The sequence below is a fragment of the Lipotes vexillifer genome, unplaced genomic scaffold (genome assembly GCF_000442215.2).
Source record: "Lipotes vexillifer unplaced genomic scaffold, Lipotes_vexillifer_v1.1 scaffold496, whole genome shotgun sequence".
NCBI classification, from domain to species: Eukaryota; Metazoa; Chordata; class Mammalia; order Artiodactyla; family Lipotidae; genus Lipotes; species Lipotes vexillifer.
This window is the reverse complement of record NW_006786690.1, coordinates 2,229,326-2,241,208: the sequence shown is the minus strand read 5'-3', so window position 1 is coordinate 2,241,208 and position 11,883 is coordinate 2,229,326. Positions and strand designations below refer to the sequence as shown.

At 41.3% G+C, this 11,883-nt stretch overlaps 1 protein-coding gene across 3 annotated transcripts in view; it reads left to right on the top strand.

Annotated features, from left to right (window-relative positions):
- The first annotated feature begins 552 nt into the window (after positions 1-552).
- MACO1 (macoilin 1) overlaps positions 553-11,883 on the top strand; it is a 56,604-nt gene continuing 45,273 nt past the window's right edge. For 2 of the 3 annotated variants that reach the window (XM_007459140.1, XM_007459139.1), the window contains exon 1: positions 553-869. In XM_007459140.1, coding sequence (XP_007459202.1) covers positions 790-869 — 80 coding nt within the window. In that variant the 5' untranslated portion in view covers positions 553-789. The remainder of the gene's footprint in view (positions 870-11,883) is intronic. The other variant, XM_007459141.1, reaches the window with a different exon arrangement.

The window sequence follows — 11,883 nt, the reverse complement described above, 5'->3', positions numbered from 1 at the left end:
GTTTGCTTTGTCATTCGTACCCCCGTCGCTGGCAGGCGCGGCCGGCTTGGCCGGGCACTCCAAGCTCCGCAGAAAAGGCCCCCGGCGCTGTCCCCGGCGCCTCCCGGATGAGAAGAGTGCTGTGAGCCCCTTACATAATGATGCAACTGACTGGAGCACAGTTCAGCCCAGATACGCACATGCCGCAAACCCAGGCCTCGCGATTTCATAGGGTGCTAGTGATAGCCTACAATGAAAACAGCACCGTATGCTCCAATGTGGATTATAATACAATGAAATGCAATCTAATAATAATGAAATGTACCTTCGCAACAGGGCATAATATAGGATGTTATATTTATAGGGCCTATTTATAAGCCTCTATTTAAGTCTTTTCTGATAGGCTCGGACTCGGGCCCAGACACCGTAATGATTGGGGCACTCTTCTGTCCTTCAAAGAGGCGGGTTCTAGAGTCCGTTTTGCCACAGCGGGCCCTGGGATTGGCCGGCAGCGGCGGAGCGGCGCCTTCGATTGGCCCCGAAGGCCGTCCGTCGGAGCGGAGGAGGCGGGGCAGGCGGCTGGCTGGTGCTGGGGCGGGCGGGCCCCGGAATTGTCATTTCTTTGTTTCCGAAGGCGGAGGAAGCGCTGAGCCCACACCTCCTCGTCCCACCCCCTCCCCCCGGGTGCTGGCTCCATGTCTGTGTGACCGGCCCCAGGGGTAGAGTCCAGGCCCGACGCGGGGCGGGCCGGCGGCGGCGGCTGAGGTGAGAGGCTGCGGCGGCGCGGGCACCCGGCCCCCCAGCGGGAGGATGAAGCGGCGGAACGCCGAGTGCAGTAAGCTCCGCCGCCCCCTAAAGCGGAACCGGATCACCGAGGGCATCTACGGCAGGTGAGCGGTGGCGCCCCCGCCTCCGCCGGCGCGGGCCCTGCGGCCCCCGGCCGTCTCTGGAGGGGCAGAGCCCCGTTATGTAACCCCGACTAGGCCTCACGCCCTTGCCGGGGGCTCCCCGGAGGAGCGCTGCCCATGGGGCCCCGGGCGGCCCGCCGGGGTCCGCCCCGAGGGCGCGGGGCGTGGCGAGGGCCGCCGGCCGGGCTGGGAGGGCGCGGCGGGCGCGGGCCGCCGTTGGGACTGTCCCCAACGGCGGTGACCCCCTCCCCATCCGCGCCGCCGGGCCCTCGGGGCTGCTCTAGGGGCTGACGGGCCTCCGCTGGTCCCCCAGCCCGCTCCGGCCCGAGAGTCGCCGGCCTGAGTCGGGAGGCGCGTGGACCATATGCATTGGTGCGGGGGAAGGCTGACAAAGTTGGGAGCAGACAGTGGCCCCGCGGTCCCTCTGCGGACTGGGCAGGTGGCCACGTTGCCCCCTTTCGCCTTTTACTTCTTTTATGGGATCTCAAACTTGGCACCGAGGGCTGAAGCCGATACCCCCAAATCATGGCCTGTGGCCCCGCTCCAGACTCAGAAGGAGTGATGATCATTTTCTCAGCAGCATTATTTTGACAATTCCAAGCAGATAGTTTTCTTCGACCCCTTTAAAAAGGATTTTCTCCAAACTCGCGTGGTTTGTTGTTGTTGCTTTTAGTTTGTTTTAATTCTCCAAAAACAAAGCAGTGTCCCTTTAAATAGAAATTGAATTCAGGACTGAGGGGTAGAAGGACAACAGGTTCATGGGGCAACTTAGTGAGAATCCCAGCTTCCCTAAGCAAAATTTGTGTAGTTCTCACAAATTCTCACAAAAATTTGTGTGGTTCTCACAGTGTTAATTCTGAATGGTACCTGCCTTGATAAAGAAATGATTTCAGAGGAGCAGTAATTAGTTTACAAAGGAGAATTCTCAGGATGTGCATATAAGCTTAATTGGTGTTTTACAGTTTAGCTCTTGTAGCTGTGGTACTTAGAGAAATATGTGAGGTAGCTGATAACACCCAAGTTGCCTTAGCATAGCTGTACACCTTGCACATGCTACTGTTTACACATTTAGAATGATTCCTTTCCACAAGCAGCTGACTGATGTAAACATTGGGTGTTTTTTTTAATTTCAAGGTTAAAAGGGTTAAGAAGTCAGTTGAAATAAAAAGTTTTTAGATATATCCTTATGTAATGAGCCGCAGATCATAGGAAGAGTTCATTCATTAAACAAATACATGCACTATGTGCCAGGCCCTGTTCTAGCTAGTAAGGGTGCAGCAGTGAGTAAAACAGGCCAAAATCCATGCTGAATCAGTCAAACCTGACCATTTAAACTAAAACTGTAAAAGCAAAAACCATTTTTCCTACGGATTTAATGGGTGGGGGAAAGTTCTCTTCAAGTTACACACACTATAATTCTTGAATAAAGGAAGGGTTTTCCCCCTGCCTATTGAAAAAGATTTGAACAATTTAATATTAATAGTGACACAAGAATAGAAAAAGCGTATTAAACAGAGTTGGTAAAGCAAGGTCAACCGTGCCATTTGAATGGCTGCTATTTACAGTAACGTATGATGATGTACTTCTGTTTATAGTGAGAAGATTGGGAATCCCATATTGTTTACATGTTTTCTGTCGTATTTCAACTTCTCTGGTATTTGAACAAATATGCCCAGTTTAGTGCCTGCCCCATAGTAACCACTCAATCAGTGTGCATCAATGTGAAGAAGTGAATTTATTGTGTAATGAAGGTCTATTATTTTACTGATGAACTTTTGGCATTTGAATTTTCTTACCCTAAAGGTTAATAGTAAATGCCCTATGCAAGTTATTCAGAGTTTCATCTGTAAAAGTTTAAAAAACCAACTGTATTTCAGCTCTCAAATATCCTTACTCTTCTCTATTTGGCATTCTTTAGGTTAAACGTTAATAAAAAACTTACATATATTTCTACTTTCTTTTCTCTTGGAGCATCATATATCAAATGAGTGTTTCAATTCACTTATCTGTTTCTTAGTTTATATTATGGAGTATTATATTATGGAGTATTATTGTCTGAAGAACAAGACCATAGTGTTGGGGTTGTTGTTTTTTGTTTTTACAATTTTGTTTTTAAAAAGATTTAGAAAATTTCCAGTTATTTCTAAAGCAGACAGAATGAGTGGGCTAGTTACAAATTAGGTGTTTGAGGATTTGTGAGTATCAAATTTCTGTTAATCATCACATTTAAGTCTACACTAAATTGTTTTTCACACCATTGCCCATTTTGTTTCTCAGTGTCTGGCCAATTTTTATCTCATTAGAGAGCTTTGTTTTTTTCTCAGGCTCCGTTGACAATTTTGATAACCACTATCTACTGTTTCACAGCATAACTTTTCATGGACTTATTATTTTCATGTTCTCAGTCTGCACAGCTCTCTGAGCTTGGCGTAGCAAGGAGGCAGCTGTGGTGAAGAGAGCACTGGACTGGGAGTGTCAGGAGACCTAGGTTCAGACGCAGTGTCCCAGCTCTGCTGTGTGGGATTGGCAGGGCATCCACCGCTTTGAGCCCCAGTTCTCTCACCTGTCAAGTGAGTTTTTTTTTTTTCCCCCGGTACGCGGGCCTCTTACTGTTGTGGCCTCCCCCGTTGCGGAGCGCAGGCTCCGGACGCGCAGGCTCAGCGGCCATGGCTCACGGGCCCAGCCGCTCCGCGGCATGTGGGATCTTACCGGACCTTGGCACAAACCCGCGTCCCCTGCATTGGCAGGCGGACTCTCAACCACTGCGCCACCAGGGAAGCCCTCGAGTGAGTTTTGAGGACTGAGAGGAAATAATGTACAGTTTGTGAAACTCTGTAAGTTCTAGCATGCTTAATACAAACATTATTTAGCATGTAGTTGTTATCGCAGTTTACCATATTTGTTTTATTTTTAAGGAGTCAGGAAAGACCATAAGGTTTGGTACAACTATCAAACAAAAGTTGAGTAGTCAAAACAAGGGGTCAGTTTCTGCTTGGTCTTGCTGAAAAAAAATCCTGTTGCTGAGATGCTTTTAATCATGGGCTCCAATCCAGCAACTGTGACTGAGGTGATTGTCAAATTATATCATTATTGTCATTATAATGGCTGTGGTAGAATTCTGTTTCAGGGGTAAGGTAGATGGAAAATGGATTTTAACATTATGTTAATATTACCTACATTTATATATATGTCCATCATTTGAAAACTGAAATGTATAGAAATATGTTATTCCTGTCAAGTTAGTAATCAAAAATAAGAGAAAGGAAATAAGAATGGTGATTATTTTCTTTTATATTATTATGACCTAAAATCAATGTCATTTTCAAAAAATCTGAGCCAGTATAGAGCCTGACAGAGAATAGGAATTCAGTCCTCGGTAAATGTTGAGCAAGTGAATTAGTAAATAAATGAATATAAAGCAATCCATTCTATTCATTTAAGAACCTGCGTTGTTTTGGTAATTATGGAGGATACAGGATAAGACATGGTTCCTTGTCTTCCAGGAGTTTACAGTCTAGGAGGCCATAATAATGCCCTCTTAAATTTGTACAGTGGTTTTGAGGTTCTAAAGAACTTTGAGTTCTGTTCAAGTAAGAATATTTTAGTTGAATTACATTTTCGCTTGCTGTTTTAGTGGTTCACCTGATGCATTAACAGTTTTGCCCTGTACTATTTTATGATGAAGTACACAGTTGCCACTATGTGAGGGAATACGTATTTTCTAACTCAAATGAAATAGATGTGAAAGTACTTTGGAAATTATGAAAAAAAAGTTATTAATAAGAGAAAGTAAAATGAATAACTCTACATGACTATAACATTTAAGAGGTCCTCGGGTTTTAGGGCAGTGACTCTCTCCCTGTGTCTGCCTTCACACACGCACCAGACGCTCCCCAAAGTAATATCTAATTACTCCATGCAGTGATTCTCCAGGTGAAGTGGGGTTGGAGTGCTATGTAGATTTTAAAAGGCTTAAGGGAATTCCGGGTGGTTCATTCCCCTTTCATCTTGCCAGGCTCCCTACTCCCCCCTGAGAATTAATGATTTTATAATAGGAAGATGAGGAGATAAGGTGTGGTGAGTAGAAGACAGAGGCAGAAACATTTATGTTTAAAGTCTCTGCAGTTAAAATTGTTCCTTACCCAAGTAAGTAATATAAGAATTTTAAGTAAGGCAGGTGTTTTAAGCTTCAGGAAATTATTTTATAGCTTTGTTACTGGTGGTTGAAGGAAGCACTCCTTCACTGGTGGATTTCTGGATGCTTCCTGTCATGGTGTGCTGGGTTCTCCTTGTAGTATGTTGCCTGAAGCTTAAGCAGTGTAGTACTGTACCTGACTTTTACATTTTAGGACTCGAGACTTTCCTGGTATATACAGTACCTTTTCCCATCCTTACTTCAGAGAAGAGTTTTCTGGCCTTTGACTTTCTAAATGGTCAAAGTTTACATACTTCTCAGCTTCCTAATTTCCTTTTTCAGACCCTTGTCTAAATAATCTGATCTCCAGAGATTTCACTTCTCTGCTTTTCCTGCCCACCTTAATGATGTTTCCTAAGCCTAGTTTTAGACTCCTTTGGGCTGTGCTTACTAAAGCCACTGGAGGCTGGCATGACCCTTGGCTGCCTTGAGTGTACATGTGTTCTGCAACTGAAACCCCAGATACCAGTGTTGCAACCTCACAGCCTAAAAGCATTTTGGTAATCTTGGTAGGCCTTAACTTCAACTATGCTGGACTTGACATAAAAGTGATAAATGCAGTATTGTTTTAGAGGGGTATCGGGTAGGGGGGTAAGTACAATAGAGAAATTAGAAACTGAAATGTTTTTACTCACCTCTAATGAGGTGTTGAGCTAAACCCTTGTATTTGCAGTTTGTGTGAAATACATTGAAACAAATCTGCCACACTGGAATTTTGTACTTAATTTTTGCTAGTAGTATATGACCTTAAAAAAAAAAGTACTTTCCTCCAGTTTTCATTTATGATTCTTCTTGTCTGAGCATTCTTGGCAGTTTCATTTCATTAGATGTTTTGAAAATCCCTTTAAGTTGCTTCTATGTGTTGAGGCAGGGAAAGGAGGGAATGTGATCTATTCCAGATTATTGGCTTGAAAGCTTCCTGTTTTGTTAATGATACTCTTCCTTTTTCTTCACATTGATACCTCGTGGCTTTTCTTGAACCTCACTAGATTTGGAGACTGATTTTAATGGTAGACTTAATAGCTTATTATTTTCACTTTCTTGTTATATACCTGTATATTGTAGACCCAATCCATGTTCTATAAGTACTTTTATTTCCAGAGTCTTTTTCTTTGGCCATTTCTCCCAGATTTCCTCCATATTAACCCTTTGGGGTTTTATGTGTATGTATGTGTGTTTTGTTTTGTCATTTTCTAGGCTACCATCTAGGTGATATACTTAGGGGGCTATAACGAGATATAACATGTATCTTGTGGAGTCTGGAGGGTCAGATAGACATTTTATAAACTTAGTTGAGATCAAAGTGAAATACTATAATTGGATTACTTTTCTTCATGAAATTTAGTGTGCTCTTCAAATATAGTTTTTACTTTATTCTCTAGGCTTCTCAGATTTGGGTGTAATTATTTTACTTGGATAGTTTTCAAGAAATAGGTCCAGAAGAAAAATAAGTTCTCTGCTCAACAAGCTGCATAAGTAGAATGGTACTTACCAACAGTAGAAACACATACCCTCTGCTGGACTTTTTTTTTTCCCATCGTGGATTTCTTCAGATACCTGAGGAGTGACTGCTTCCTCAAGGTCTCTCACCTTCAGGCAAATGCATTCTGGTAATGGAAACTTTAAAAAATGTAATCAGCTGTTAAAGTATATTCTTTGAGGCTTTTTATCTTTACTTTGGCATTTAATTTAACTGACATCAAATTGGCCTCAGCTCATCAACCTTCTAAGATGCCTGTCACCCCCAGACTTTGAAGCCCCTCCATAGCACTGGCTTTCATTCCTTTGTATTTTTTCGTCTGCTGCCCTTAAGGATGATATGCTCACATTGACTCACGGGGTTATAACATCAGAAGTAATTTATCCCTCACCCCATCTCCTCTGTTGCCATTTCTGTTTTAGAGGTTTTGCATTTAGTGGATTGAAATGGTGCATCTAGTCCACTTCAGGTGTATCCATAGAGATCACTGACTTATTAAGGCTGTTTGGGATCTGTTTCCTACCCAGCACAGGAGAGGTGACTAGAAATAATCTCGTTCTGTTTTTAAATTATATTATTACTTTGCTCATCTTCAAAACACTTTTAAAAACCAAATAAGCTGCTCAGTACTAAAGTCAGTACTTTGCCATCTTGTAGTGAGGTCATGAGCTCTGGAGAAAATGGGGGCCATGTTCATGGTCAAACAAAAACTCCTGTCTCAGATGAGAGAGATACTAAGGCTGGAGTCTTCTGTCTCAGATGTAATAAGTATTATTTTCTTGTCTTTTTCTAGACTTGACAAACTATACCTCATGGTTCATTGTGTTTCTGGCTTTTTAAAAAATGAGTTGTCTTTTTATTTTTAAATTACATGTTTCTCTTTTACAATGACCATTCTATGAGTGTGAATATTGTTGGAAAGCAGTCTTGAATTGTCCCATCTTTTGTGCCATAGCTATTTCTGTAAAGAGCATTTGACTTTAACATCTTTTTCTGCAGAGCTTCATAGTGTGTTTACAGGTTCATAGTTTATGAATTAAGGTACTTAGTGTTTATTCTTTCATAAAGCACATCTGCTCATTTTTTTTTAAACTTGCTTTTCTTGGAGAATTAAAGAATTATGTAACTTGGGGGCTTCCCTGGTGGCGCAGTGGTTAAGAATCCGCCTGCCAATGCAGGGGACATGGGTTTGATCCCTGGTCCGGGAAGATCCCACATGCTGCGGAGCAACTAAGCCCGAGCACCACAACTACTGAGCCTGTGCTCTAGAGCCCCCGTGCCCCAACTACTGAAGCCCACGTGCCTAGAGCACGTGCTCCACAGCAAGAGAAGCCACTGCAATGAGAAGCACACGCACCGCAATGAAGAGTAGCCCCCGCTTGCCGCAACTAGAGAAAGCCCGCGCGCAGCAACAAGGACCCAACGGAGCCAAAAATAAATAAATAAATAAATAAATTTATTTTAAAAAAAGAATTATGTAACTTGAATATGTATACACAAAGGGATATAAAGAAGGGAAATAATATTTATCAAACATTTAGTAAGAGATGAGAAAGTCTAGTGTGATGGATAAGCATATGGGCTTTAACATCATCTGAACTTGTGTTCGATTAATGTCCCCGACACTAGTTATTTGATCTTGAACAAGTCTTCTACCTGCTTTAACCCTCAGTTTTCTCATCTGTAAAATGAAGATAGTAAATAATATCACCTACTTTATAGGATTGTCATAAGGATAATTGAGATAAGTCACGTAAAATACTTAACATAGTGCCTGACACAGACAGGGCTGCCCAAAAAGTTGTTTGCTGTTACTACTACAATTTTATCTTCATTCTGTTATTTAGTTCCAGTAAGGATATTAGCTTCAGTTTGACAGGTGAGGAAACTGAGATTACGGGAGGTTTCACCACTTGATAGAGACCTTACCCCGAAGTCTGTCCTCTTTTTGTTTTACTGTTTGTGCTATGTCACCCTTCCTGGATATGGTGTCTATGTGTAATAACTCTCATGGCGCTCTCCAACTCTCTGCTACATGAAGGACAGGTGTCATTATCTTCATTTTTCAGGTGAAGCAACAGGCGCCAGGAGTGTCTTGTGCAAGGCCATTAATCTTTCTTCCTTCTCAAAATGAGAATCTCTTTTCCATTAAATAATCCAATATAGATGTGACAACAATGCAAAATGTGATCCTGGACTGGGATTGATTGATCAATGGGTCTTTCTGTCTATCTGTTGCTGTAAAGGACATTAGTGAGTTCATTACTGAAATTTGAATAACTTCTGTAGATCAGATAATAGTACTGTATCAGTGTTAATTTCCTGATTTTGATAATTGTGCTGTGGTTATATAAGAAAATATTCTTGTTTTCAAGAATTTCGGGAGTAAGGGAACATTATGTCTGCAAGTTATTTTCAAATAGTTCAGGAAAATACTACATACACATATATAGGGGGAGAATGATAGAAACTTGATAAAATGTTTTATCTTTTGTGAAATCTGGGTGGAAAGATATAAGGGAGTTCTTTGTATTATTTTGGCAGCTTTTCTGTAAGTCTAAAACTATTTCAAAATGAAGAGTTAAGAAAATAAAACTAATACATGCTTGTTATAAAAAGTTAAGCAGTATGACAATGTGTAAGTATAACAGAAAAGAGCTTAGTCCTCTTGCTCTGGAATGAGTACTGTTATATAATTCATAAGTATGGTTTCTTCTTTGATCCATATAAACAAACATATATAGTTCTTTCTTAACAAAAATAGAATTCTGTTTTACACAAAAGTTTCTTGGTTTTTCTCCTTACTTAATCATGTCCATTTCTTTACATAGAAATTTATTTATAATTTTTTAGCAGCAACACAGCAGTGCATGTAGAATTCACTCTGTTCTCTGCGGTCTCCTGACTCCTGTTCCTGAGCTCTTTCAACAGTGTCCTGCAGCCTATTAGTTCCCTGTTCCTCACTTTTCTTTCCTATAAAATGATAATAACTGCCTTGCTTATGTCATAGTTGTAAGGATAAAATGAGATAATATGAAAGCTTTTGGAAGAGTTACACAAGTGTGATATAAACATAAGGTATGATTAGGTAGATGATTATTACTATTAAAGATATGAAGCATAATACTTGATTCGTTTATAAAATGAATTTCTAATGTTTGTACAATGTTAACACAATTTTTTAGGGCCTGTGGGTTGTCTTCTTTCTCCTGATGTCTTCTTTGCCTCTTTTAATCCCAAACCCCATAGAGTCCACACTGTTAAAAGTGTTTTTGAAGCAGAAATTCTAAAACTTGAAACTTTCCAGTTACATTAGGTTACAGTACTTGTTCCTGATATCTTAATAGTCATATAGTACTTTAGAAAAATACTATACAACACAATTCTTAAAAGCTTTTTTAGTGATTTCCATTCTAGGGTTTTTTTCTTTTTAAATTGGACATATTTCACACTGTTAGATTTGTCATTCCAGTGGCTGTGTATGTGTATAAGCATGTGTGTGTGTGTGTGTGTGTGTGTGTGTGTGTGTGTGTGTGTAGTGATTGACTCTAGAATGGTTTTCTTTGCAGTCTGCAGGAGGCCCAGAATAGAAAAGAAAAATACAGAACAGCTTAGGTCTTCTCGGCCTGCTCCCCTTTTCTGGATTTTACACAAGGTTGTGGTTGCAGAACGTAGCAATGGTTCTAGTCTTGAGGCTCATGCACAACTTTCTGTAGACCACCATTCCTCAAATGTTTTGTCTTGGAACCTCTTTATACTCTTAAAAGTGATTGAGAATCCCAAAGAGCTTTGGTTTGTATGGGTTATATCTAAAAATTTCACTGGATTAGAAATTAAGACAAAAATTTTAAATAATTACTAGTTCATATAAAAATAACAATAATAAATGCATGAGAAGAGTGGTGTGGTTTTACATTTTTGCAGATTTCTTTAATGTTAGGCTTAATAGAAGATACTTTGAGGACCCCCCACAGTAGTCAGAACCAGTGGCAGGTAGGCTAAATGGAGTGATAGTCTGGCATCCAGAGCAAGGCTGATAAGATTTCTTTCTTCCTAGTGGAAAAATAGTGAGAACAGATTGGGAGCAGGTGCATGGTAATCCTTCAGGCAGAAGCTGTATTTGTTATCTTCGTTGGTGTTGCTTTGTTCAGACACCCTTCTTAGTCACCTGTGCGTCATCTTCCCCTCTACCTTCACTGTAAGTGTGTGCTTTGATAAAAGCCCTACTGTTGGTCCTAAACATTCTTATGCATGGCAGGTCATTCATTCAACAACTATTTGTTAAGTTTCTCTTGTGTGCAAGGTTCTGTGCTGGGCATTGAGAATAAAGCAGGGAACAAAATGGGCAGCTCCTTTTTTCTTCTTGTGGACTTTACATTTAAACAATTAGTTATACAAAATGTTATTTAATTATAACATGATTCTTGTGGTACAGGATGCTATATGAACATATAATGGGGTAACAGTCTTTACTGTGGGGTCAGGGAGGCCTTTTTTTTTTTTTTTTTTTTTTGGTACGCGGGCCTCTCACTGTTGTGGCCTCTCCCGCTGTGGAGCACAGGCTCCAGACGCACAGGCTCAGCGGCCATGGCTCACGGGCCCAGCCGCTCCGCGGCATGTGGGATCCTCCCAGAGGGGCACGAACCCGCGTCCCCTGCATCGGCAGGCGGACTCTCAACCACTGCGCCACCAGGGAAGCCCCAGGGAGGCCTTTTTTGAAGAAATGATGTTCGTGCTGTGTGCTGAAGGATAAGTAGTAATGGAAGTGCTTCATTTAGTTAAAGTTGTATTTACCTAAGGATCTTGTCTGTGACTCAGAAAGAAATGTAGAAAAATGGAAAAATTCACCCTGAACAGTTTGAATGTTCCCAGTTGAGGGATGGACCGCTAACAGTTTGGAGTTAAGTACTGATGATCTGAGTAGATCGTTGTCTTCTTTTTGAGAAATTGTGGAATTTAGTGCAAGTTCTATGACTATGAGAAGTTTATACAATAAACCAATACTTCTCAAATTTTAATGTATGCACAAAGGGTCTAGGGATCTGGTTAATACACAGCCTTAGATTAAGTAGGCCTGGGTGGTCCCTGAAATACTGCTTTCCTAAAAAGCTCATACATGATGCTGATGCTGCTGGTCTATGGACCACACTTTGAGTAGCAAAACTGTAATTACATATAATAAGACTTTAGCAGGATACCAGCTGGACAAGAGGCTGGGTAAACATTCTGGAGGTGATGTCCAATAGGGAGAAGTATTCAGTAACAGTAGAGACAAAGCAGTTTGTTTCAAGAGGTATCATGCTACATACTGAAAGGTAAAA